We start from the raw sequence: 26,615 nt of genomic DNA on the forward strand, positions 1-26,615 counted from the left end.
CCGAAAGTTAAGTGTTTCCGGCTCCGGTGTCATGGCCGGCTCCTACCCTGAAGGTGCGCCTGCAGTCCTCGCCGATAAGAGGCAGCAGTTTGGGAACCGGTTCCTGAGCGATCCGGCGCGTGTCTTCCACCACAATGCCTGGTAATCACCCTGCCCCTCGCCCGGCGTGTCGCTCGCCCTCTGTCCCGCCGCCTCGGAGCCCTCCGAAAAGCCCCTGACCGCCGGCTACGAGTCCAGCTGCCCTACCTGAGGCACTCTCCAAGGGGAGAGAAACTCGTAGGCCAGCGACTCACCCTGCCCGCAGCCAGGACGTGAGGCCCCTAAGCTGCCCATTTGATTTTCTCAGGGACAATGTGGAGTGGTCAGAAGAGCAGGCCGCAGCGGCGGAGAGAAAAGTCCAGGAGAACAGTACCCAGCGGGTGTGCCAGGAGAAACAAGGTGCGCTTAAATGGGCTCTCAGTAGTATCAACAGCCAGCGTACTGCCGAACGCGCCTCCCTGAGAGGCCAGAGAACCGCGGCCGCCTAGGTCCTTTATTACTGGCCTGATGCAGATCTCAGGAGTAGAGCGGGACGGGGAGGGGATGAGCAAGGAGGGAAAAGGGCTGCATTGTAACAAAATCTTGTTAAGTCGTAGAGGGTTTTTTTAATATATAGTTTAACTTTGGAGGAGGGTAATTTTGTCTTTAATTATGTTGACTAGACCCACGTTGATATGGCTAGCCAATGACGACTGTATGGTCACGCAATCATCTTGGAGCCTGTACTTTCTACATGATTTGCACTTTCCATGAGGAGATGTTTCCATTGAAGCTTCATTTAAGTGATTACATTCTAAATATTGTTGGGAGGGGGGCTAATGACTGGTGACTGTGTGTCTATTACTTGTGTGATGGTTATGAGAATTTAGGGCTTCAGTCAAGGAAAGGTGGATGCAACAGAGTGGAGATTAAGCCTGACCAAAGAAAAGGAGGCCCCTGCTTGAGAGGTGGATGATTTCACTGCAAAATATCCCTAGATACTAAAACTAGGACTGATTGTTCCAGACAGTTGAAGATAGGACTACAAATTTAGTACCCTCTGAAAGAGTTCTGTACAAGAAGATTCCAGTTACAAAACATTCACCCTGCATAGTTTGACAGCAACTAAATCAAAGCAAGTTAAGAGTTGAAAGGGATTTTGAAAATCATGTGGTTCAATATTCTCTTTTTATAGTTAAAGACACTTGGACCACAGGACATTAACTGGTTTTCCCAGAGGTAAGCAGTCAGTAGTAGCAGCAGTGGAACTAAAATCCTATTTCTTAGGGAGTCTTGGTTGATTCAGCAAGTGAGTTGTGAATTGTTAACACACTCCTTATTGGATTCCACCTTCCATTGTCACTGTCCTGCTCAATTTGTTAGGTTTTATCCTTTCTACTACACTAGTCAAGGCCCCCTGAATCGGCAAGAGCAGTAAACTGAAATCTGGGATTGTCATGGTCACCTTAAAAACAGCTTTCATTTAAACTGTCCATCTTTTTTTTTTTGGAGACGGAGTCTCGCTCTGTCACCAGACTGGAGTGCAGTGGCAAGATCTCAGCTCACAGCAATCTCCTCCCCAGTTCAGGCGATTCCCCTGCCTCAGCCTCCCGAGTAGCTGGGACTACAGGCGTGCACCACCACGCCTGGCTAATATTTTGTATTTTAGTACAGATGGGGTTTCACCATGCTGGCCAGGATGGTCTCAATCTCCTGACCTCATGATCTGCTCGCCTCAGCCTCCCAAAGTGCTGGGATTACAGGCATGAGCCACTGCACCTGGCTACTTCTAGGAGTTTTTAATAGTTAAAAGTCATCCAGCCGGGCGCGGTGGCTCATGCCTGTAATCCCACCACTTTGGGAGGCCAAGACAGGCGGATCACAAGATCAGGAGATCGAGACCATCCTGGCTAACACGGTGAAACCCTGTCTCTACTAAAAAATACAGAAAATTGTCCGGGCATGGTGGCGGGCGCCTGTAGTCCCAGCTGCTCAGGAGGCTGAGGCAGGAGAATGGCGTGAACCCAGGAGGTGGAGCTTGCAGTGAGCCGAGATCGCACCACTGCACTCCAGCCTGGGCGACAGAGAGAGACTCTGTCTTAGGGGGGGAAAAAAAAAAAGTCATCCAAAGGTGTAGGAGGATACTTGATAGTAAGTTCTCTGGTTGATTGTTCAAACAGAATTTAGACTCTCCTGTAATGACGAATAGGGCCTTTCAGGTATAATGCCAGATGGCAGGACTAAATTACCTCAGAAAGGCCTTCAGCTCTGGGACTGTGGCTCTACCTGAGGATACTTTTAGTATTAAAGTGACATTTGGTAAAGCAGGATAATTGACATTAGATATAAATAAAATATTTGAGAGCTGGTTCTTAAAATTCTTTCTTAAATATTTACAGTTGATTATGAGATCAATGCCCACGAATACTGGAATAACTTCTACAAAATCCATGAAAATGGGTTTTTCAAGGATAGACATTGGCTTTTTACCGAATTCCCTGAGCTGGCACCTAGCCAGAATCAAAATCATTTGAAGGATTGGTTCTTGGAGAACAAGAGGAGTGAAGTACCTGAATGTAGAAACAATGAGGATGGACCTAGTTTAATAATGGAAGAACAGCACAAGTGTTCTTCGAAGAGCCTTGAACATAAAACAGAGACACCTCCTGTGGAGGAGAATGTAACTCAGAAAATTAGTGACCTGGAAATTTGTGCTGATGAGTTTCCTGGATCCTCAGCCACCTACCGAATACTGGAGGTAACCTTTTATTGTCTCGGTAGTGGGGTATGTGAAGCTATTATACTTGTGCACGTGAAGTAGCATAGAGAGGGTGACAACAAAAGTAACTTCTATTGGATGATGCTGACTAGACTTGACCCTTATATTAGCCTGGAATCACTTCCATTTTTGAACTGATAAAATGCCCTCAGTGCAGGGCAGATACCTGGTGGTCATGATGGACAAAGATCACATGGGAATAGCATGTCACTTCCAAAAATTGTATTAATAGCATCATGCTGTACTTGTCACATGCCACTGCATCATACAGGTGAAAGAGCTCAACATGATCATTGCTATAACCCTGGAAGAAAGTCCCAGATCAGAAGACAAACTGTTGCTTCTCCTCTAATACAGTTTACAGGAACAAAGAGGGTAGTTAGGATGGTGCCTGTGTCTTAGGCCTGGGATAATTCTCTTCCTCTGCGTTTGGATAGTGTAGCAGAGTCTAGACCTGGAAAAAATGTCTAGATTGGTATAATATAAATTCATAAATGGGGACTGCACACGTTACTGGAAGCTGATTCTGAAACTGGTTAACCTTGGGATTGAGTCCTATGGTGTGATCTTAGACAATTTCCTTACCCTCTCTGAGCAGTGAGACTGCTGCCTCTGCACCTTGTAGTTATGAGGATGGAGATAATGTACGTAAAATGGCTAAGAACAATATCTGGCACATAGTTAAGCCTTTAGTGAATAGTTGCTGTCTTCATTACCACACAGCGCTGTGTTTAGGACAAGGTTGCCAAGGTCCCCTTTTCATACATTTTTCAGCACAGTTGATTACAAATATTTTCACAATAACAATATAAGCTCAGTAAGAAAATACTTCATCTACAGGACCACTTGCTAGAACTCAAAAGATAAAAGCAATCCTTGCCCTTTTTTCTAGACCAGCTCCTTTCTGCTAATGAAAACCCATGCTCTTGTCTTTTTAAGGGTTCCTGAAGTCGAGATCGAAATCAACAAATGTCGTGGGTACTGTTTAGCTCTGGTCACTACACCTTTCCTAATACAGTTAGGCCAGCTTTTGTTGATTATTATTTTTCTAGCTTTAGGGAATTAACTCTGGAAAGTTCTGTGATTAATAGTTCATTTCTCTCTGCAGGTTGGTTGTGGTGTGGGAAACACAGTCTTTCCAATTTTACAAACGAACAAGTAAGTATGTTGTAAAAGTTTATGATAGCAAAGAAGATAAAAGTGAAGGTTGGTTGGGTGCATTGCTTCACGACAGTAATCCCAGCACTTTGGGAGGCCAAAGCAGGATTGCTTGAGGCCAGGAGTGTGAGACCAGCCAGGGCAATGTAGCAAGAAAAAAAAGTAAAGGTTTTTTTCAAAACTTGCTACATCAAACTATCAGTAATGGTTATTGGAAAATATGGATTATGTCAAATTCAGATTTCTACATTATTCATTTATGGATTGATTGAATTTGATTATCTTTGTCATTTGGAAAATTAGACTTAAAACTTGATAGTGTTAACATGTAGTGCCACCTTCTAAGGAACAAATGTGTTCACCTTTTCCATTCTCGTGATCTCTGAAGAACAGTCAGTGGCTGAGTTGTCATCACCCCCATGGTAGAGTTGAGAAAGCTAACATACATGAAGATGTCTCCTGTTCTGATGAAAACACTGTTTTGTGTACTTAAACAGAACACTTCTGACACCAAATGTGCGGGGTTTTTGCCAACACTGACCAATTCAGCAACAGCTGGGTGTCCTAGAATTATCCAGAATTGAATTAATTCTGACACTGTCTACTTGGAGTTGGTATCAGATCATACAAGTTAAGGATTTGGTCCCAGAAGACTGCCCCTGACTTCAGATGCCAGTTGTGAATCTGGCCCTCCGTGTTTCTGCCCTACAGGCTGTAAATCAGGGGAGCCCTATCTCCAGTTCAATAATTGCCTAGAATGACTCACAGAACTCAGGGAAACACTTCACTTACATTTATGTGTTTGTTACGAAGGATACAGATTAACAGCCAGCTGAAGAAATAATTAGGGTGGAGTTCACAGGATCTCACACTCAGGAGCTTTGTCCCTGAGGAGCTCAGTGCAGGGCCCTCCTAGCACACGGATGTGTTCACCAACCTGGAAGCTCATCAAGAGTTTTTTTTGTTTTGAAATAAGCTCTTGTTCTGTCATCCTGACTAGAGCACAGTGGTACACCCAGAGCACACTGCAGGCTGAAAGTCCTAGGCTCACGCGGTCCTCTCACTTCAACCTCCCAAGTAGCTGGGCCTACAGACACATGCCACCATGCCCAGCTAATTTTTGTTTATTTTTTGTAGAGACAGGATCTCACTTCGTTGCCCAGACTGGTCTCAAACTCCTGGGCTCAAGTGATCCTCTTGCCTTGGCCTCCCAAAGTACTGGAGTTACATGCATAAGTCACCATTCCCAGCCTCAAGAGTTTTTATACAGCTAGGATACAGACTTATGGGAAAATTAACTTTAAAAGGAGAAGAAGATAATAGTTTTCGTACAACATAATCTGCATTTCTATTCAGGATGTTGGTGGGTGAAGCTGAAAGAAAGTTCCAGTCTATTTGCCCTTCCTGGTGTTGGCCCCACCCCAGGTCGTCTCATTAACATAAATTCAGTGTGGTCCTGGGGGAGTTCATTATGAATAACAAAAGATATAGAGTCTTGCTTCATCACCCAGGCTGGAGTACAGTGGCATGATCTCGGTTCATTGCAACCTAGGCCTTCTGGGTTCAAGTGATTCTCCTGCCTCAGCCTCCCTAGTAGCTGGGATTACAGGTGCACGCCACCACGCATAGCTAATTTTTATATTTTTAGTAGGGATGGGGTTTCACCACATTGGCCAGGCTGGTCTCGAACTCCAGACCTCAGGTGATCCACCTGCCTCAGCCTCCCAAAGTGCTGGGATTATAGGTGTGAGCCACGATGCCCATCTTGCTGAGGAAATTCTTAAGGTTTTTGGAACTCTGTACCTGGAACCACAAAGACCAACACCAGATATATTTATTATAACATACCTGTTTTGTTCAAGAAGGAGTCTTGCTGTATTACCCAGGCTGGAGTGCAGTGGCATAATCTTGGCTCACTGCAACCTCTGCCTCCTGGGTTCAAGCGATTCTCCTGCCTCAGCCTCCCAAATACCTGGGATTACCGGCATGCGCCACAATGCCCAGCCAAATTTTGTATTTTTAGTAGAGATGGGGTTTCACTGTATTGGTCAGGATGGTCTTGAACTCCTGACCTCAAGTGATCCACCCGCCTCTGCCTCCCAAAGTGCTGGGATTACAGGTGGGAGCCATGGCTCCTGGTCCCATAACTGTTTTTAAACCCCTTGTGGAAATGACATTCCAGTTCTGTATTCATTATTGGAATCCAGTTTCTCAAAGGTTTCGTATAATATACACTTTACCAATTTAGCCCACGGTATTCATTAACAGGATTGAGTAAAACATTAGCCTCATTACCAATATACATTTAAATATTTCTACAATTTGTTCTCAGAAATTTCTAAGAAAATGGCAGTCCTAGTAGCTAACACTGAAGAAAAGAGATTGTTCTGCTCTTGAAGTTACACTCTGAGGAACCCACCTCAAATGGGAGATTGACTTAGCTTCAAGTTATGGCCATTAATCATCAATATCATCAATGAATGTAAAACTGAATGGCAGTTCAGATGGCATCTTTGCCACAGCCTCTTTATGCCATTTAAATAAGATCGCTGTGTTCAATATCTTGCTAGAACCCACTTGTTCATGTAATTCACTGGCTCAGAATTGACATGTTTTCTACTGCCTGTGAATCAGGTTTTTAAATTGTTGGGCATAGTTTTCAAGGTCCTCTGCAAGAATGTGCCCTATAAAGTATGTCCTCTTATCCCTCAGTGCACTGGTCACACCTTGCATGTCTTCCCCTGATTCCGTACCTTTCCAAAATGTCCTTTGTTTCTACTACACTATTTCCTTCCTTCCTCACATTCTAGATCAGAAGCATCTAGAAAACTTCCCTAGTTGATATCGTCCAGCTGCATCACTCTGCAGTCTTTTTTGAGACGGAGTCTCACTGTGTCGCCCAGGCTGGAGTAACTCAATCTTGGCTCACCGCAACCTCCACCTCCCAGGTTCAAGCAATTCTCCTGCGTCAGCCTCCCAAGTAATTGAGATTACAGGTCCCTGCCACCACACCCAGCTAATTTTTGTATTATTGATTGAGACTGAGTTTTGCTCTTGTTGCCCAGGCTGGAGTGCAGTGGCGCAATCTTGGCACACCACAACCTCCACCTCGTGAGATCAAGCAATTCTCCTGCCTCAGCCTCCCAAGTAGCTGGGATTACAGGCATGCGCCACCACACCCAGCTAATTTTGTATTTTTAGTAGAGACGGCGTTTTTCCATGTTGGTCAGGCTGGTCTCAAACTCCTGACCTCAGGTGATCCACACACCTCAGCCTCCCAAAGTGCTGGGATTACAGGTGTGAGCCACTGCACCCGGCTCATTTTTGCTTTGTTGTTGGTGTTTTTTTTTTGTTTGTTTTGTTTTTTTTTTTTTTTTTTTGAGACAGAGTCTTGCTCTGTCTCCCAGGCTAGAGTGCAGTGGCGCAATCTCAGCTCACTGCAAGCTCCACCTCCCAGGTTCACGCCATTCTCCTGCCCCAGCCTCCCGAGTAGCTGGGACTTACAGGTGCCCGCCACCACGCCCGGCTAATTTTTTTTTTTTTTTTTTTTTTTTGAGATGGAGTCTCGCTCTGCTACCCAGGCTGGAGTGCAGTGGCCGGATCTCAGCTCACTGCAAGCTCCGCCTCCCGGGTTTATGCCATTCTCCTGCCTCAGCCTCCCGAGTAGCTGGGACTACAGGCGCCCGCCACGTCGCCCGGCTAGTTTTTTGTATTTTTTTAGTAGAGACGGGGTTTCACCGTGTTAGCCAGGATGGTCTCGATCTCCCGACCTCGTGATCCGCCTGTCTCGGCCTCCCAAAGTGCTGGGATTACAGGCTTGAGCCACCGCGCCCAGCCCAGTTTTTTGTATTTTTAGTAGAGACGGGCTTTCACCATGTTGGTCAGGCTGGTCTCAATCTCCTGACCTTATGATCCGCCCGCCTCGGCCTCCCAAAGTGCTGGGATTATAGGTGTAAGCCACCATGCCCAGCCTAATTTTTGTATTTTTTTAGTAGAGACAAGCTTTCACTATGTTGGCCAGGCTGGTCTCGAACTCCTGACCTCAGGTGATCCACCCACCTCATCCTCCTAAAGTGCTGGGATTACAGGCATGAGCCACCACACCCAGCCCACTCTGCAGTCTTTACAGCCTTTTTATGTTTCTTGAGTTACCCTATTGCCTTTTTTTTTTTTTTTTTTTTTTTTTTTTTTTTTTTTTTTTGAGACAGGCTCTCTGTCACCCAAGCTAGAATGCAGTGGTGCCATCACAGCTCACTGTAGCTTCAGCCTTCCTGGGCTCAGTTGATCCTCCCACCTCAGCCTCCCAAGTAACTGAGACAATAGGCGTGTGCCACCACCCCTGCTAATTTTTGTCTTTTTTGTAGAAATGGGGTTTTGCCATGTTGCACAGGCCAGGGTTCTTAATATTTTTTTAATGTATCTGATAAAGTCTTTGGATCATTTCTCAGGCTAATGTATTTTTCATTTGTTTTCTTTTTATATATAACAGCTTTTTGGAGATACAAAGTGTGTAATACAGTGGTTTTTTTGTTTGGTTGGTTTTCTTTTTTTCTTTTTTTTTTGAGACAGCATCTTGACCTGTCACCCGGGCTGGAGTACAGTGGCACAATCTTGGCTCACTGCAACCTCTACCTCCCATCTTCAAGCAATTCACCTGCCTCAGCCTCCCGGGTAGTTGGGATTACAGGCGCCCGCCACCGTGCCCAGCTAATTTTTGTATTTTTGGTAGAAACGGGTTTTCACTGTGTTGGCCAGGCTGGTCTTGAACTCCTGACCTTGTGATCCACCCACTTCAGCCTGCCAAAGTGCTGGGATTACAGGCGTGAGCCACCACGCCCAACCACAATACAGTGGTTTTAAGTTAATTCACGGAGTTGTGCAGCCATCACTGCAGTCAGCTTCAGGACATTTTCATCACCCCAAAAAGAAGCCCCATACCCATTAGCAGTCACTCCCCATTTCCCGATTTCCCCCAGCCTCTAGCCCTAAGCAACCACTACTCTACAAATGCACGGATCTCTATATAGATTTATCTTGGGCTAATTTTAAGTATATGAAGTAAAATAGAGAAAACCAATTATTTTGAAATGCAGTTCTATCCTCAAATGCCAATTAAGGACTCTGATTTTAAAAGTAATACTCTCAGCCCTTCATATTCACCTGTTCTGCATCCAAGGATTCAAGCAACCTTGGATTGAAAATAAATAGTACAGGCCGGGCACAGTGGCCCATGCCTATAATCCCAGCACTTTGGAAGGACAAGGAGATAGTATCACTTGAGCCCAGAAGTTAAAGACAAGCCTGAGCAACATAGTGAGACCTTGTCTTTACAAAAACTTAAAAATTAGCCAAGCATGCTGGCATGCACCTGTAGTCTCAGCTACTTTGGAGGCTGAGGCCAGAGGATTGGTTGGGGCTGCAGTGAGCCATGATCACACCACTGTACTCCAGGTGACAGAGCAAGACCCTGTCTCAGAAATAATACAACAATTTTTTAAAACATAACTATTTACGGCCGGGCGCAGTGGCTCACGCCTGTAATCCCAGCACTTTGGGAGGCTGAGGCGGGTGGATCATGAGGTTAGGAGATCGAGACCACCCTGGGTAACACGGTGAAACCCCATCTCTACTAAAAATACAAAAAATTAGCTGGGCGTGGTGGTAGTATCTGTAGTCCCAGCTACTCTGGAGGCTGAGGCAGGAGAATGGCGTGAACCCGGGAAGCGGAGCTTGCAGCGAGCCAAGATTGCACCGCTGTACTCCAGCCTGGGCGACAGAGCAAGACTCCATCTCAAAAAAAAAAAAAAAAAGTATATCACTATTTACATAGCATTTATATTAGGCATTAGAGATGATTTAATCTATGCAGGAGGATGTGTGTGGGTTGTATGCAAATGCTACACCTGACACCATTGTGTAAGAGACTTGAGCTGGATACCTAGGGATAACTATATGACCTGTAGAAAAAGAAAAGCACAGGCCAGGCGTGGTGGCTCACGCTTGTAATCCCAGCACTTTGAGTGGCCAAGGTGGGCAGATCACCTGAGGTCAGAAGTTCGAGCCCAGCCTGGCCAACATAGAGAAACCCTGTCTCTACTAAAAATACAAAAATTAGCCAGGCATGGTGGCAGGCACCTGTAATCCCAGCTACTCAGGAAGCTGAGGCAGGAGAATGGCTTGGACCCAGGAGGCAGAGGTAGCAATGAGCCGAGACCGTGCCATTGCACTCCAGCCTGGGCGACAAAAGCAAAACTCCATCTCAAAAAAAAAAAAAAAAAAAAAAAAAAGACAAAAGAAAAGCACAAAGAGGCCAGGTATGGTGGCTCATGCCTGTAATCTGAACACTTTGGGAAGCCAAGGTCAGGAGTTCAAGACCAACCTAACCAACATGGTGAAACCCCGTCTGTCCTAAAAATACAAAAATTAACGGCATGGTGGTGGGAAGCTGTAGTCCCAGCTACTCGGGAGGCTGAGGCTGCAGAATCACTTGAACCCAGGAGGCAGAGGCTGCAGTGAGCTGAGATTACCCTACTACCATCCAGCCTAGGTGACAGAGCCGAGACCTCATGTCAAAAAAAAAAAAAAAAAAGAAAAGAAAAGCATAAAGAAGAAAACAACACTTGCCAGGCACAGTGGTTCATGCCTGTAATTTCAGCACCTTGGGAGGCCGAGGCAGGTGGATCACCTGAGGTCAGGAGTTTGAGACTAGCCTGGCCAACATGGTGAAACCCCATCTCTACTAAAAATACAAAAATTAGCTGGGCATGGTGGTGCGCACCTGTAATCCCAGCTACTTGGGGGGCTGAGGTAGGAGGATCACTTGAACCCAGGAGGTGAAGACTGCAATGAGTGTTTTAGAAAGCAGAAGCTGAGTCTGATAGAACTTAGCCCATGACCTTAATGGGTACTCGGCAGATGCAGCTGCCTGGCTGATTCAAGAACAGGACAGGCATGGCCCCAGCTTCCAGAGCAGTACTGTGGAATAGAACTTTGTGCAGTGATGGAAATGTTCTACTGCCCTTATGGCAGTCACTAGCCACGTGTGAAATGTATCTAATAGGACTGAGAAACTGAATTTTTAATTTAAATAGCCACAGGTAGCTAGTGATTACCACAGCAAATGCTGCAGCTTCCCAGGTTTTTAGTCTTGATTATACCTCCCAAAAGTTGTCTGCTCCAAAGGTCAACAGTTCAGCAGGAAGCAGAGCCCATGCCTTTGAGAAGCTGGAGGTATTGCATACTCCCAGAAATCCCAGGGTCTCTCAAAGAATGAGCCCAACAGTGCAGAAGAGCTCTGGGCTGTTGTTTCTAAAACACAAGCGTACAGCCTTCCTCTCCCATTTTTATTTAGACCTGTCCTGACAAAAAGAATTCTGGCATTACAAATTGTTTTGCATTTTGATGTCTTCAGAATAAATATATAATATGCTTCATAATGGAAGCAATTTTGATGGTTTTAAAATCAACATTTTTTGTATTGCTACCTTGTGCTGAGACTTGTGCTAGATAGTGAGGATACCAAGAGAAATAAGCACAGGGATTTTGTGTTGTTTGTCTTTATCTCCTCAGCATCTAAGATAGTACCCAATACATAGTGGACCCACAGTAGTGTCTGGTGAACTAGTAAGCGAGAGGTGTGATCTCTGTGGTCACAGCACTCACCCACTATGTGGTGGGGGCCAACAGACAGGTACAGATGTGTTCCTGGTGTGGAGAAAGTGCCAAGGTAGCTCAGAGCGGAGAAAAAAGAATTCTTGTGGTGCTATCAAGCAAGGCTTCATTTGAGGGAAACGTAGGATTTCTGTAGATGGAAAAAGAGAAGACATTGATTTGGAACTCACTGGTTGTTTTATAAACTTCATATTAGCTATGTCCACACAGCCTCCAAAAGGATATAATTCAAAAAGGATTTTAACCAAAATGAAATATGTTGTGACTAATAGATACAGTTTATTTGAATGAATGATGGTTTTTCCCGTTTGATATTTTAACTCTACTACACAAGAATGAGAGTAGACATAGCTCAATTTGTAGTCTCATTGCTGTCTTTTCTGCCCATTTCAGTGACCCAGGACTCTTTGTTTACTGCTGTGATTTTTCTTCCACAGCTATAGAGCTGGTCCAGGTGAGTAAAATGGCTCCTATTGGGAATTTCCACTGATTAAAGGGAAAAGGTTCTCCTAAAAATCAAGGTCTCTGTCTGTGTTCTTATTATATGGTCTGTTTTCTTATGGTCTAAAAGTAAAAGATTTACTGATAACAAGCATACCTTATTTTATTGCAGTTCACTTTATCACACTGTATAGACGTGGTATCCATTCATATATTGAAAGTTTCTTGTAACCCTGCATCAAGCAAGCCTACCAGTGCTGTTTCTCCACCACCATATGCTCACTTAGTGTCTGTGTGTCATGCTTTGGTGATTCTCAGAATATTTCAGACTTTTTTACTATTAATATGTTATAGCGTGTGATGTTACTGTTGTACTTGGTTTGGGGTTCCACAGATCACATCTGTGTAAGATGGTCAACTTAACAAACACATGTGTTGTGACTGCTCCACCAACCGGCCATTCCCCCATTTCTCTCCCTCTCCTCTGGTCTCCCTGTTCTCTAAGACACAATATTGCAATTAGGCCACTTCATACTCTACAGTGTCCTCTGTGTGTTCAAGTGAAAGGAAGAGTTTCACCACGTTGCCCAGGCTGGTCTCGAATGGTAGCTTACACTTGTGTTGTGATTATTAAATTTAATACACAATTGCATAAACCAATGAAATATGATTGCAGGCTGGTGGGGTGACTCATACCTGTAATCCCAGCACTTTGGGAGGCCAAGGTGGGCGGATCACGAGGTCAGGAGTTCAAAACTAGCCTGACCAACATGGTGAAACCCCATCTCTATTAAAAATACAAAAAAAATTAGCCAGGCTAAAGTACAAAAAGTGGTGCACACCTGTAATTTCAGCTACTCAGGAGGCTGAGGTAGGAGAACTGCTTGAACTCAGGAGGCCGAGATTGCGCCACTGCACTCCAGCTAGGCCACAGAGCGAGACTCCATCTCAAAAAAAATAAATAAAAATACATTATTGGTCGGACACAATGGCTTAACGTCTGTCATCCCAACACTTTCGAAGGCCGAGGCGGATGGATCACTTGAGATCAGGAGTTCAAGACTACCCTAGGCAACATGGTGAAACCCCATCTCTACTAAAGAAAAATACAAGAAATTATCCAGGCATAGTGGTGGGCACCTGTATTCCCAGCTACTCAAGAGGCCGAAGCAGGAGAATCACTTGAACTGGGGAGGCAAATGTTGCAGTGAGCCAAGATCGTGCCACTGCACTCCAGCCTGGGCAACAAAGTGAGACTCCATTTCAAAAAAAAGAGAAAGAAAATAGTTTATTGCTAAAACATGTTAATAATCATCTAAACCTTCAGCAAGTTGTAATCTTTGCTGGTGGAGGGTCTTGCCTTGATACTGATGGCTGCTGACTGATCAGGGTGGTGATTGCCGAGGGCTGTGGTAGTGATTGCTAAGGGCTGGGGTGACTGGTGGTTTCTTAAAATAGGATAACAATGAAGTTTACCGTATCAATTGGCTCTTCCTTTCATGAAAGATTTCTCTGTAGCATGCGATGCTGATAGGATTTTGCCCACAGTAGAGCTTTCAAATTGAAGTCCATTCTCTCAAACCCTGCTGCTACTTTATCAACTAAGTTTGATGCCATTTCAAAACAAAAAACCTTTCTTGCCATTTCAAAACAATGTTCACAGCATCTTTACCAGAGTAGATTTGATCTCAGTAAACCACGTTCTTTGCCCATAAGAAGCAACTCCTTACAGATAAGGATACTGGGAGGGAGGAAGGGAGGGAAGGAGGGAAAGAAGGAAGGAAGGAAGGAGGAAGGGAGGAAAGAAGTAAAGAAAAGAAGGAAGGAAGGCTAAAAAAGAAGCAGCAATGAGATTGCAGCAATTCAGTCACATCTTCGGACTTCACCTTTTTTTTTTTTTGGAGACAGTCTCACTGTGTGCCCAGGCTGAAGTAGAGTGACACAATCATAGCCCACTGCAGCCTTGAACTTTTGGGCTCAGGCGATCCTGATAGATGATTCCATTGGGGTTCTTTGAGTTACAAGTAACAGAAACATCTAGACAAACTCAAAGCAATAAAGGAGAATGTCATAGAACCTAACGGCACAAAATACAGCCCCAAGTTCCTGGTATCTTACCTCTCATTGCCCAGGGCCCATTTGTTTTTTCCCTCTTTGCATACCAGCTTTCTCAAGTCCGTTTTTCCTGGTTTTGCACGTGGCTCCAACGTGCTTGCTCCTCCCAGTCCCTTACAAGTTCACCCTCTTCAGGGGTTCATGGTGCCTCACTAAAACAACTGTGTCCCAGTTCTGAAGTCCCTGGAAAGTCTAGTTAACACAACCTAACTGGTAAATACAGCAGCCCTCTTTGAATCACTTTTGGCCAATGAGAAACAAACTCACATATTTGGAGAAGATGGACATTGAAGGCAGATGCCTTAAAATTTATCTGTTACGGCCGGGCACGGTGGCTCACGCCTATAATCCCAGCGCTTTGGGAGGCCGAGGTCAGCGGATCACGAGGTCAGGAGTTCGATACCAGCCTGACCAATATGGTGAAACCCCGTCTCTACTAAAAATACAAAAATTAGCTGGGCATGGTGGAGCACACCTGTAGTCCCAGCTACTTGGGAGGCTGAAGCAGAAGAATCGCTTGAACCCAGGAGGCAGAGGTTGCAGTGAGCCGAGATGGCACCACTGCACTCCAGTCTGGGTAAATAGAGCAAGACTCCATCTCAAAAAAAAAAAAAAAAATGTGTCTGTTACAATTGGCCAAGTGTGGTGGCTCACGCCTTTAATCCCAGCACTTTGGGATGCTGAGGTGGGTGGATCACTTGAGGTCAGGAGTTCAAGACCAGCCTGGCCAACATGGTGAAACCCTGTCTGTAGGTTAAAAAACACAAAAACTAGGCTGGGCACAGTGGTTCATGCCTGTAATCCCAGCACTTTGGGAGGCCAAGGCAGGCAGATCATCTGAGGTCAAGAGTTCCAGACCAGCCTGGCCAATATGGTGAAACCCCATCTCTACTAAAAATACAAAAATTAGCCGAGCATGGTGGTAGGTGCCTGTAATCCCAGCTACTCGAGAGGCTGAGTCAGGAGAATCATTTGAACCTGGGAGGTGGAGGTTGTAGTGAGCCAAGATCATGCCATTGCACTCCAGCCTGGGCGACAAGAGCGAAACTCCATCTCAAAAAAAAAAATACAAAAACTAGCAGGATGTGGTGGTGTGCACCTGTAATCCCAGCTACTGGGGAGGCTGAGGCAGGAGAATTGCTTGAACCTGGGAAGCAGAGGTTGCAGTGAGCCGAGATCGCGCCACTCCAGCCTGGGCAACAGAACAAGACTCTGTCTCAAAAAAAAAAAAAAAAAGTGTCTGTTACAATTATGTATAATGCTGTTAGGGCAGGTTCGGGATTGGTAGTGCCATGTTTTTGGAATTATTCATGAAGTTAAAGACCAAATGAATATTGAAGCCTATCTTTACTTCAGTTTTTGCTAACAAAGTACATTTAAATTTTCTACGTCTACAGAAATAGATTTTCCTGAAGAATTCTATGGTTTGTGTAATATTTTCTAGTTGGGAGTTATTTTAAATCATGTGCTTTGTTTGTTTTGAGACAGGGTCTCAATCACTCAGGCTGGAGTGCAGTGGTACAATCAAGCTCACTGCGGCCTTGATCTCCTGGGCTCAAATGATTCTCCCACCTCCTGTGTAACTGGGACTGCAGGCACATGCCACCACACCTGGCTAATTTTTTTTGTTTTTATTTTTATTTTTTTGAGATGGAGTCTAGCTCTGTCGCCCAGACTGGAGTGCAGTGGCGTGATCGCAGCTCACTGCAACCTCTGCCTCCCGGGTTCAAGTGATTCTCCTGCCTCAACCTCCAGAGTAGCTGGGATTACAGGCGGGCGCCACTGCACCTAGCTAATTTTTTGTATTTTTAGTAGAGACAGGGTTTCACCATGTTGGCCAGGCTGATTTTGAACTCCTGACCTCAGGTAATCTGCCCACCTCAACCTCCCAAAGTGCTAGGATTACAGGCATGAGCCACCGCGCCCAGCATTTTTTTTATTTTTTGTGGCGACAAAGTCTCACTCTGTTGCCTAGCTGGTGTCAAACTCTAGGGCTCAAGTGATCCTCCCATCTCAGCCTCCCAGGGTGCTGGGATTCTAGGTGTGAGCCACCATGCCTAGCAGATTGTGCTTTTTTAAAGTGTGTGCTGTCTCTCTGCTTATGAATGTTTTTTTTCCCTGTTGGTCACTCATTTTCATGATCATTTTCCAGTTCTCAGATCTGACTTCATGCATGAGAAGTATAGAAAGTACACAAGAATAAAGAATAGAAGTAGGGGAGTCAGGAATGTTCTATTTTAAAAGCAACCATTAGATTCCTCACCATCTCCCTTCAATTATTCCTGATCTTTACTCTCTGAGTCCTCCCTGAAATAACATGCTATTAGGTTGATGCAAAAGTAATTGCAGTTTTTGCGATTACTTTCTCTTTTTTTTTTTTTTTTTTCTTTTTTTAGACGGAGTTTCACTCTTGTCGCTCAGGCTGGAGTGCAATGGCGCGATCTCGGCTTACTGCAACCTCTGCCTCCTGGGTTCAAGTGATTCTCCTGTCTCAGCCTCCTGAGTAGCTAGGATTACAGGCATGTGCCACCACACCTGGCTAATTTTGTATTTTTAGTAGAGATGGGGGTTCTCCATGTTGGTCAGGCTGGTCTTGAACTCCCGACCTCAGGTGATCCTCCTGCCTTGGCCTCCAAAAGTGCTGGGATTACAGGCATGAGCCACCACGCCCTTGCCATTACTTTCAATAGCAAAAACCACAACTACTTTTTCACCAATCTATATAATGATTAGAAATATATCCCCTACTCAGGAGGGTGAGGCAGGAGATCCTATCGTGTCAACCCAAGAGTTTGAGGCCAGCCTGGGCAATATGGGGAGATTTTGCCTCAAAAAAAAGGAAAAAGAAATATATCCCTCTTTGTGAAGTAGCGGCAGTTACATTTAAAATTTAAAACAGGGCCGGGCGCGGTGGCTCACGCCTGTAATCCCAGCACTTTGGGAGGCCGAGGCGGGCGGATCACAAGGTCAGGAGATCGAGACCACGGTGAAACCCCGTCTGTACTAAAAATTACAAAAAATTAGCCGGGCGCGGTTGTGGGCGCCTGTAGTCCCAGCTACTCGGGAGGCTGAGGCAGGAGAATGGCGTGAACCCGGGAGGCGGAGCTTGCAGTGAGCCGAGATCGCGCCACTGCACTCCAGCCTGGCCTGGCGACAGAGCGAGACTCCGTCTCAAAAAAAATAAATAAATAAAATAAAATAAAATAAAATAAAATTTAAAACAAGATAATATTTTATTTAGGCTATGTTAATATTTTCTAATGTACTTGTCTCTTCCACCTGTCTGCAGACAAATCCAGAATATGATCCTTCACGGTGTTTTGCCTTTGTTCACGACCTGTGTGATGAAGAGAAGAGTTACCCAGTGCCCAAGGGCAGTCTTGATATTATCATTCTCATATTTGTTCTTTCAGCGATTGTTCCAGACAAGTAAGTTTGGGTCCCTTGGCCGGTAGTGTCACAAAAAGAAAGCTTTGGTGAGGGACCTTTTTTTTAAGATAGGGTCTTGTTCTGTCAGCCCAGGCTGGAGTGCAGTGGTACAGTCATGGCTCACTGCAGCCTTAACCTCTTGGACTTAAATGATCCTCCCTCCTCAGCTTCCCAAGTAGGTGGGACCACAGGCATGTGCCACCAGTCCTGGCTAATTTTTGTGTTTTTAGCATAGATGGGGTTTTGCCATGTTGCCCAGACTGGTCTTGAATTCCTGGCTCAAGCGATCCTCCCACCTTGGCCTCCCAAAGTGCTGGGATTATAGGTATGAGCCACCATGCCCAGCCTGGTGAGGGACCTTGATATTAGAGTTGGGCTAGAAGTAAAAAGAGTTTTGTTTATGTTCTGATAGACACAAAGAAGCCACATCATTTGTAATGATGTGAGCATCTCAACCATTTTCCTAAATTTGGCTTGATGTCCAGCTTCTGCTCTGTCCTCCTAACTTCTGCCTGCTGGCTGCAGTAGTTGGTTCTTCATTTCCTTGTTGTGGCTCAACATTGGGAAAGAATGGGAAATCAGTCTCTAATGAGTATGTGAAGAAATTCCTATTGATAATCTCATCACATGCCATTTTAGAACTGTGGGTGTCACAGCTTTTAGGTAATGTCTCATTATTGGCCTTTTATTTATTTATGTATATATGTATTTATTTATTTATTTTTAATTTTGAGGCGAGAGTCTAGCCCTGTTGCCCGGGCTGGAGTACAATGGCATGATCTAGGCTCACTGCAACCTCTGCCTCCCTGGTTCACACAATTCTCTTGCCTCAACCTCCTGAGTAGCTGGGATTACAGGCACCCGTCACCATGCCCAGCTAATTTTTGTATTTTTAGTAGTGATGGGGTTTCACCATGTTGGCCAGGCTGGTCTCAAACTCCTGTCCTTGTGATCTGCTCACCTCGGCCTCTCAAAATGCTGGATTACAGGCGTGAGTCACCACGCCCAGCCTTTTTTTTTTTTTTTTTTGGAGATGGAATCTTGCTCTATTGCCCCAGCTGGGGTGCAGTGATGAGATCTCAGCTCACTGCAACCTCCACCTCTTAGGTTCAACCAATTCTCCTGCCTCAGCCTCCCGAGTAGCTGGGATTACAGGTGTAACCATGCCTGGCTAATTTCTGTATTTTTTTTTTTTTTTTTAGTAGAGATGGTGTTTCACCATGCTGGCCAGGCTGGTCTCGAACTCCTGACCTCATGATCTGCTCGCCATGGCCTCCCAACAAGTGCTGGGATTATAGGCATGAGCTACCTCATCCAGCCTATTGGCCTTTTAAATGCTTTAAATAAAAAAACCTTATTAGCAACACAAAATTTATATTGAAGCTTAACTAAAGTGTTCTCTGATGCTTACAATGTTTTGGAAAAGTGTGGTACAGAATTCTATAAAATCAGATTCAGATTAAAAGAAAGTCAAATGCTATATCCTAAAATACACCATTAAAATCTCATATGCATCAGGCAACCAGTGGTCCTGTGAAACTACCTTCTGTTTGTTTTTTTTTTGTTTGGTTTTTGTTTTTTCTGAGATGGAGTCTCACTCTGTTGCCCAGGCTGGAGTGCAGTGGCAAGATCTAGGCTCACTGCAACCTCTGCCTCCCAGCTTCAAGTGATCCTCCTGCCTCAGCGTGCCGAGCAGCTGGGATTACAGACACGCACCACCACACCTGGTTAATATTTTTTGTATTTTTAGTAGAGACGGGGTTTCACCATGTTCACCTGGCTGATCTTGAACTCCTGACCTCAAGTGATCCAGCCACCTCGGCATCCCAAAGTGCTGGGATTACAGGCGTGAGCCACCACACCTGACCTTCTCAAGGAAGCAGAGTTAGAGATGGTGGCTAAGAGATTCAGACACCATTGACTAATTCCATGGAAGCCCTTGTCACCGCCAGAGTGCAGTGAGTCCGGACAGGCTGGAGGTTGGCACATATTAGGGTAAACTATACCCATGAAATCATGACATTAGAGACTTCAAACATCTCATTCTGTGGCATCAGAGTCCTGCAAAGGATGATTAGGCAAATTAGTGTTAAAGGTCAAGGTAAGCTGGTGTTAGGAAGCCAGATAACATGACTAGAGACTGCAGGGACCAGTAATTGAGATCCTGGTTTATCTCCCAGAGTCCAAGGACCCCTTGCTGGCTGCACAGGATAGGAGCTTTGAGTGGTTGACCTTCTCTAGGCCACACTTCCTCTAGAAGGGCACTGAAGTCATCCAACCTGAGAGGATGAGTGCGAAATAAAGGCATATGCAGGATAACCCAAAAGACCTACCGTGGTTTTAAACTTTAATAATTGCAGAGGTTGACCAGGCACAGTGGTTCACGCCTATAATCCCACCACTTTGGGAGGCTGAGGTGGGAGGAATGCTTGAAGCCAAGAGCTCAAGACCAGCTTGGGCAACAAAGCAAGACCCCCATCTCTACTAAAAATAAAAATAAAGGCCAGGTGCGGTGGCTCACGCCTGTAATCCCAGCACTTTGGGAGGCCGAGGCGGGTGGATCACAAGGTCAGGAGATCGAGACCATCCTGGCTAACACGGTGAAACCCTGTCTCTAATAAAAGTACAAAAATAAAAATAAAAAAATAAAAAGTAGAAAAAATAGCCAGATGCATATCTGTAGTCCCAGCTACTCAGAAGGCTACGGCAGGAGTATGGTTTAAGCCCAGGAGTTTGAGGCTGCATTGAAGTGAGCTATGATGACACCACTGCACTGCAGCCTGGGTGACAGAGTGAGACCCTGTCTCAAAAAAAACCTATGACCTCAGAAGTTTCAATGCTACAAAGTTTTTAAAAATTGACATGGACTAAAACAAACTGTTAAAATTTAAAATTCAAGCCAGCCACCGTGGCACAGACTTTTAGTCCCAGCTACCTAGGAGACTGAGGCAGGAGGATCACTTGAGCCCGAGAGTCCAGCCTGGGCAACATAGCATAGCAGGACCCCAGCTGTTTGTTTGTTTGTTTGTTTGTTTGTTTGTTCGTTTTCTGAGACGGAGTTTCACTCTTGTTGCCCAGGCTGGAGGGCAATTCCGTGGTCTTGGCTCACTGCAATCCCACCTCCCGGGTTCAAGTGATTCTCCTGCCTCAGCCTCCCAAGTAGGTGGGATTACAGGTGCCTGCCACCATCCCTGGCTAATTTTTTTGTATTTTTAGTAGAGACAGGGTTTCACCATGTTGGCCAGTATGGTCTCGAACTCCTGACCTCAGGTGATCTGCCTGCCTCGGCCGTTTTTTGTTTTTGAAGTAGGAAATGTTCATTATGCAAAATTTAAACAGATTTTGAAATTTTTTTGGTGAAGTTTGTAGCATTTAAACTTCTGAAGTTATGAAAGCTTCAACCTGCACCAAGACTTCTAAAGAACACTGCATATGGAAAGTGCAGACCTAAGTGTAAAACCCTCTGTCTCTTATCCTCATTTGCATACTGATTGTATTGCCATGTAACTTGTATGTTCTTGAGGACAAGTCTTCATTTAACAAACAGAAAGATACAGCCTCTGCATTGAAAGAGCTCAGGTCTAATGGTGCAGGCCATTAAGTCACCTAGCAGAACCCACTGGATGCTCAGGATTCTGCTCAGCCACAGGAGCACAGGGCAAAGATGGCTATCTAGGACCAGGAGGGAAGTGAGCCAGATGGAGAGCAGAGAACTTTTTTTTGTTTGTTTTTTGGAGACTGAGTCTCAGTTACTCTGCTGCCCAGATCAGAGGGCAGTGGTGCAATCTTGGTTCACTGCACCCTCTACCTCCCAGATTCTAGCAATTCTCCTGCCTCAGCCTCCTGAGTATTTGGGATTATAGGCACACGCCACCATGCCTGGCTAATTTTTGTATTTTTAGTAGAGATGGGGTTTCACCGTTTTGGCCAGGCTGGTCTCAAACTCCTGACCTCAAGTGATCCATCTGCCTCAGCCTCCCAAAGTGCTGGTATCACAAGCATGAGCCACTGCAACCGGCCAGGGACAGGGAACTTTCTTATGGCAGAAGCAGGCTTTCCTCGGGCCTTTTCAGGCTGAAGGCAGTGGATCAAGGCCACAGCTGTGAGCAGGCAGCTAACGTCCTTCAGTTCTAACTGAAGCAAGGGTAGAGGAGCTTAGATCTCAGGGTTGGTGTGTCAGTTGAGGAGGTCTACTGGCTTTTTGGGATATGCTACAGGGAAAGAGATCCCTGTCTTTAAGGAGACCTGATTGACCATCATTCCCTGCTGCTCCACAGGATGCAGAAGGCCATCAACAGGCTGAGCAGACTTCTGAAACCTGGGGGGATGATGCTTCTGCGAGATTACGGCCGCTATGACATGGCTCAGCTTCGGTTTAAAAAAGGTATTTTGAGAGCGCCGAATCCTAACCACTAGAGATCATGTCCTTTGCAGGGACATGGATGAAGCTGGAAATCGTCATTCTCAGCAAACTGACACAAGAACAGAAAGCCAAACACCACATGTTCTCACTCATAAGTGGGAGTTGAACAAAGAGAACACACGGACACGGGGCACGGGGCATCACACACTGGGGCCTGTCGGAGGATTGGGGGGGCTGGGGGAGGGATAGTATTAGCAGAAATACCTAATGTAGATGACGGGTTGATGGGTGCAGCAAACCTCCGTGGCACATGTATACCTATGTAACAAACCTGCACATTCTGCACATGTACCCCAGAACTTAAAGTATAATTAAAAAAAAAAAACAAAGGTACTTGGCCACTATAATCAAAAAATGGTGCTGCCATCAGAATAGAGACTCTAGAATTAGAGCTCCATATATAAAGCCAATTTAAATGTGACAGAGTACTATATTTTTTAAGAAAACTGAAGAGGCTTATATAATCTAGATATTGAGGTCTTTTTAAGCAAGACAGCTACCTTTAGAAGAGCTTTTATTAGAAAGACATTTGAAAGACGGCCGAGCACGGTGGCTCATGCCTGTAATTCCAGCACTTTGGGAGGCCGAGGCAGGCAGATCGCCTGAGGTCAGGAGTTCGAGACCAGCCTGACCAACATGGAGAAACCCTGTCTCTACTAAAAATACAAAATTAGCCGGGCATGGTGGTGCATGCCTGTAATCCCAGCTGCTCGGGAGGCTGAGGTAGGAGAATCACTTAAACCCAGGAGACGGAGGTTGCAGTGAGCCGAGATCGTGCCATTGCACTCCAGCCTGGGCAACAAGAGTGAAACTCCATCTCAAAAAAAAAAAAAAGAAGACATTTGAAAAACATAAATAATTTTAAATGTGGCATGACAAAAGATGCCATTAAAAATGTAAAAGGCAAATGACAGAGTAAGAAGGAATATTTTCAGTGCATATAATAGATAAAGACTTAATATCTTTGCTCTTCAAGGAGCTGTCATGAAACCGATAAGCAAAAGATCCGTGACCCACCCAAAAAACAGGCCAGGAGTATTTAGTCAGTTCACAAAATAACGTATTTAAATGGCCAGTAAACAACACTTCAAGGAAATAAAAATAACAAGTTAGTACTACTTAATACTGGCCAATTCAAAGAAGGAGGTACATTCCTTCATTACTGGTAGAAAGAGAAATTGTTACAGCCTTTTTTTTTTTTTTTTTTTTGTCTTTGAGATGGAGTTTCACCCTTGTTGCCCAGGCTGGAGTGCAATAGCATGATCTCGGCTCACTGCAACCTCTGCCTCCTGGGTTCAAGCGATTCTCCTGCCTCAGCCTCCCAAGTAGCTGGGATCACAGGCACGTGCCACCATGCCCAGCTAATTTTTTATATTTTTAGTAGAGACAGGGTTTCACCATGTTGGCTAGGCTGGTCTCGAACTCCTGACCTCAGGTGATCCACCTGCCTTGGCCTCCCAAAATGCTGGGATTGTAGACGTGAGCCACTGCGCTCAGTGTTACAGCCTTTTTTTTTTTTTTTTTTTTTGAGATGGAGTCTTGCTCTGTCTCCCAGGCTGGAGTGCAGTGGCACGATCTCGACTCACTACAGCCTCTGTCTCTTGGGTTCAAGCAATTCTCCTGCCTCAGCCTCCCGAGTAGCCAAGACTACAGGCATGTGCCACCATGCCCAGCTAATTTTTTATATTTTTAGTAGAGACAGAGTTTCACCACGTTGGTCAGGCTGGTCTCAAACTCCTGACCTCAGGTGATCCACGCACCTTGGCCTCCCAAAGTGCTGGGATTACAGGCGGGAACCACCGTGCCTGGCCTATAGCCTTTTTTTAAGCACCCAGTTATTGTTCAAGCCAATCGTTTTTTTGAATATAGTCAAGAACTAGCACATGCACGAGCAAAACTTTGTAAACGAAGTGAATGCCTCTGCATAGGGAGATGTGCTTGTCACCTGAGGTGGACCCCATACCACTGAGCTTGGAGGGATTTCTGTTCTGTATTATTCAGTGAGAGGAGAGCAACGTGCAAGGGAGTATTTTAAACTCCATCCCCGTATACCAGTATCTGCAGGGAAATAAGTATATACATGTGTGATGATTTGGGCATTCAGGAAGGTCTGGAAGTATGTGCCAGGCCTGTAAACTGAGGTAAGGCCAGGGAGGTTAGCAGCAGAAGGGAAAGCACGTTCATGATCAAAACAGTATCTGAGTTGTATTTATGATTGTGTAGACACGAGAAGAGACATGCAAAGGACAGTCACCACCAAAATGGTAATGGTTGTCTTAAGTTTGCTTAAACTCAGCTATATTGCTTAATTTAAAAAAAAATAATAATAATAGGCCAGACACGGTGGCTCATGCCTTTAATCCCAGCACTTTGGGAGGCCAAGGCGGGTGGATCACCTGAGGTCCGGAGTTTGACATCAGCCTGACCAACATGGTGAAACCCCATCTCTACTAAAAATACAAAAAATTAGGCGGGTGTGGTGGTGTGCACCTGTAATCCCAGCTACTTGGGAGACTGAGGCAGGAGAATCGCTTGAACCTGGGAGGCGGAGGTCGCAGTGAGCTGAGGTCACGCCATTGCACCCAGCCTGGGCAGCAAGAGCAAAACTCCGTCTCAAAAAAAATAAATAAATACAAAGTTTGTGCTGTTAATTTAATGGGGTTGCGGGGGTGAACAAGTTGTTTTCATCAAACAATTCTAGAGTTTTGGAGTGGGGAGCTTAGGAACCTCATGTTTTCTGACATTGGAGTTAGCTTATTCCTGTTAAGCTGCCCTTCCCGAAGCACTGAGGCAGGAGTGCTCTCCACCCAACAAGCTGACTTCTCAGTTAACATTTCCTTAGCAATGCAAGTCAAAGGAGTGCTTTAAAGTGTCTCTGATTTTTAACACATCACTCTGCAGGTCAGTGTCTATCTGGAAATTTCTACGTGAGAGGTGATGGAACCAGGGTTTACTTCTTCACACAAGGTATGAAACACTCATCTTTTTACGCTAAAAGTCCCCAGTCCCAGATGAGATGGTCTTCAAGGCACGTTCAGAAGGAGAACTATCTGGCCCCTCCTGCCTTTTAGGCATTCCGTTTCCTGCAGTTCCCCACTGCCTACACCCTCCTCCACCCTGTGCCAGACACTTGGGCCCCCAGTCAGCCCTGGCTTGTCCATGCCTTCAGTCCTGCTCTGCTCTCCCTGTCTGCCACTGTCCAAAATGGGAAGCCTGCCCGCTCTGCAAGGCTTGTCTCCAGTCCAGCCCATTTCACCCTCTGCACGGGGTTGTGCTTTGGTGCACCCAGGTCAGAGTGAGTCGTGTCCCCTGGGTTCTAGGGGTGCCAGGAACTGCTCTCCTCTGCAACTGGCCCTGTCCACAGGCGTCATCCATCACATGGGCCTTATGAATTCTCCGTTCCTGGGCCCTTTTTGGGGTCACCTTCTTTGAGCCTTTGGTTAAGATGATGAAACCTCTTTCCTAAAACAATTGCTTTGACATACATATATATTTTTGTATAAATTTTAAGGCGTTCATAGAGCCTAACGGCCAAATATAAACCAAAGGTTTTTAAAAAAGAAAAAACCACGGCCCATACACAGTGACTTCCCCACCTAAACATGAAGTTGCTGTTACCAAGCCACCACTGCATTTATAACCAAAAGGCTGTGTAAAAACACTACAGCAGCAGGCCGGGCGCGGTGGCTCAAGCCTGTAATCCCAGCACTTTGGGAGGCCGAGACGGGCGGATCACGAGGTCAGGAGTTCAAGACCATCTTGGCTAACCCGGTGAAACCCCGTCTCTACTAAAAAATACAAAAAAAAACTAGCCGGGCGAGGTGGCGGGCGCCTGTAGTCCCAGCTACTCGGGAGGCTGAGGCAGGAGAATGGCGTAAACCCGGGAGGCGGAGCTTGCAGTGAGCTGAGATCCGGCCACTGCACTCCAGCCTGGGCAGCAGAGCAACACTCCGTCTAAAAAAAAAAAAAAAAAAAACACTACAGCAGCTTCCCTGAGCCCCATTAATGAGGACTTAGTCGATAAAAATGCCTTTTCTTGAGGGGAAAATATATAAACATCTTTTCTTTTCCACACTAGAGGAGCTGGACATGCTTTTCACCACTGCTGGACTGGAAAAGGTTCAGAACCTGGTGGACCGCCGACTGCAGGTGAACCGAGGGAAGCAACTGACAATGTACCGGGTTTGGATTCAGTGCAAATACTGCAAGCCCCTTCTGTCCAGCACCAGCTGAGAGGCACCTGCTGCCAAGACGATGCAAGCTCATTGTGTTTCCGGGCTTTTTTAAAAAAACATCTGTAGCACCAGGCATGGTGGTGCATGTCTGTAATCCCTGCCACTCAGGAGGCTGAGGCGGGGAGGATCCATTGAGCCCAGGAGTCCAGCCTGGGCAAAATAGTGAGACCCTGTATCTGAAAGTAATCATAAAAATAAAAAGAATATAAATGAGGTCTTGTTGACGTTGGACAATTTAGGAATTCAGACTTGAACCTTAAGCCTAGAAAAAGTTACTTTGTATCAGGATTCTAACAGTTATGCTTTATATTTGTGAAGTCCTTTAAAATATAATTTTCTCAAGTTA

At 45.4% G+C, this 26,615-nt stretch overlaps 1 protein-coding gene across 1 annotated transcript; it reads left to right on the forward strand.

Moving 5' to 3' along the window:
• Positions 1 to 26,615, forward strand: LOC112426934 (methyltransferase 2A, tRNA N3-cytidine). Its single transcript, XM_071083386.1, has 9 exons — positions 1 to 141; positions 347 to 438; positions 2,418 to 2,776; positions 3,906 to 3,955; positions 12,020 to 12,080; positions 17,472 to 17,611; positions 21,889 to 21,995; positions 24,936 to 25,001; positions 26,113 to 26,615. The coding sequence occupies exons 1-9, from the start codon at positions 32 to 34 to the stop codon at positions 26,265 to 26,267; spliced, it is 1,140 nt and encodes a 379-aa protein (XP_070939487.1). The 5' UTR covers positions 1 to 31; the 3' UTR covers positions 26,268 to 26,615.

This window comes from Macaca nemestrina, chromosome 17, assembly GCF_043159975.1.
Source record: "Macaca nemestrina isolate mMacNem1 chromosome 17, mMacNem.hap1, whole genome shotgun sequence".
NCBI classification, from domain to species: domain Eukaryota; kingdom Metazoa; phylum Chordata; class Mammalia; order Primates; family Cercopithecidae; genus Macaca; species Macaca nemestrina.

Coding starts and splice junctions, on each gene's coding strand:
- LOC112426934 (XM_071083386.1), top strand. CDS start 32: ATGGCCGGCTCCTACCCTGAAGGTGCGCCTGCAGTCCTCGCCGATAAG. Junction 439..2,417: donor GGTGTGCCAGGAGAAACAAG/GTGCGCTTAAAT, acceptor AAATATTTACAG/TTGATTATGAGATCAATGCC. Junction 12,081..17,471: donor CAGCTATAGAGCTGGTCCAG/GTGAGTAAAATG, acceptor ACCTGTCTGCAG/ACAAATCCAGAATATGATCC.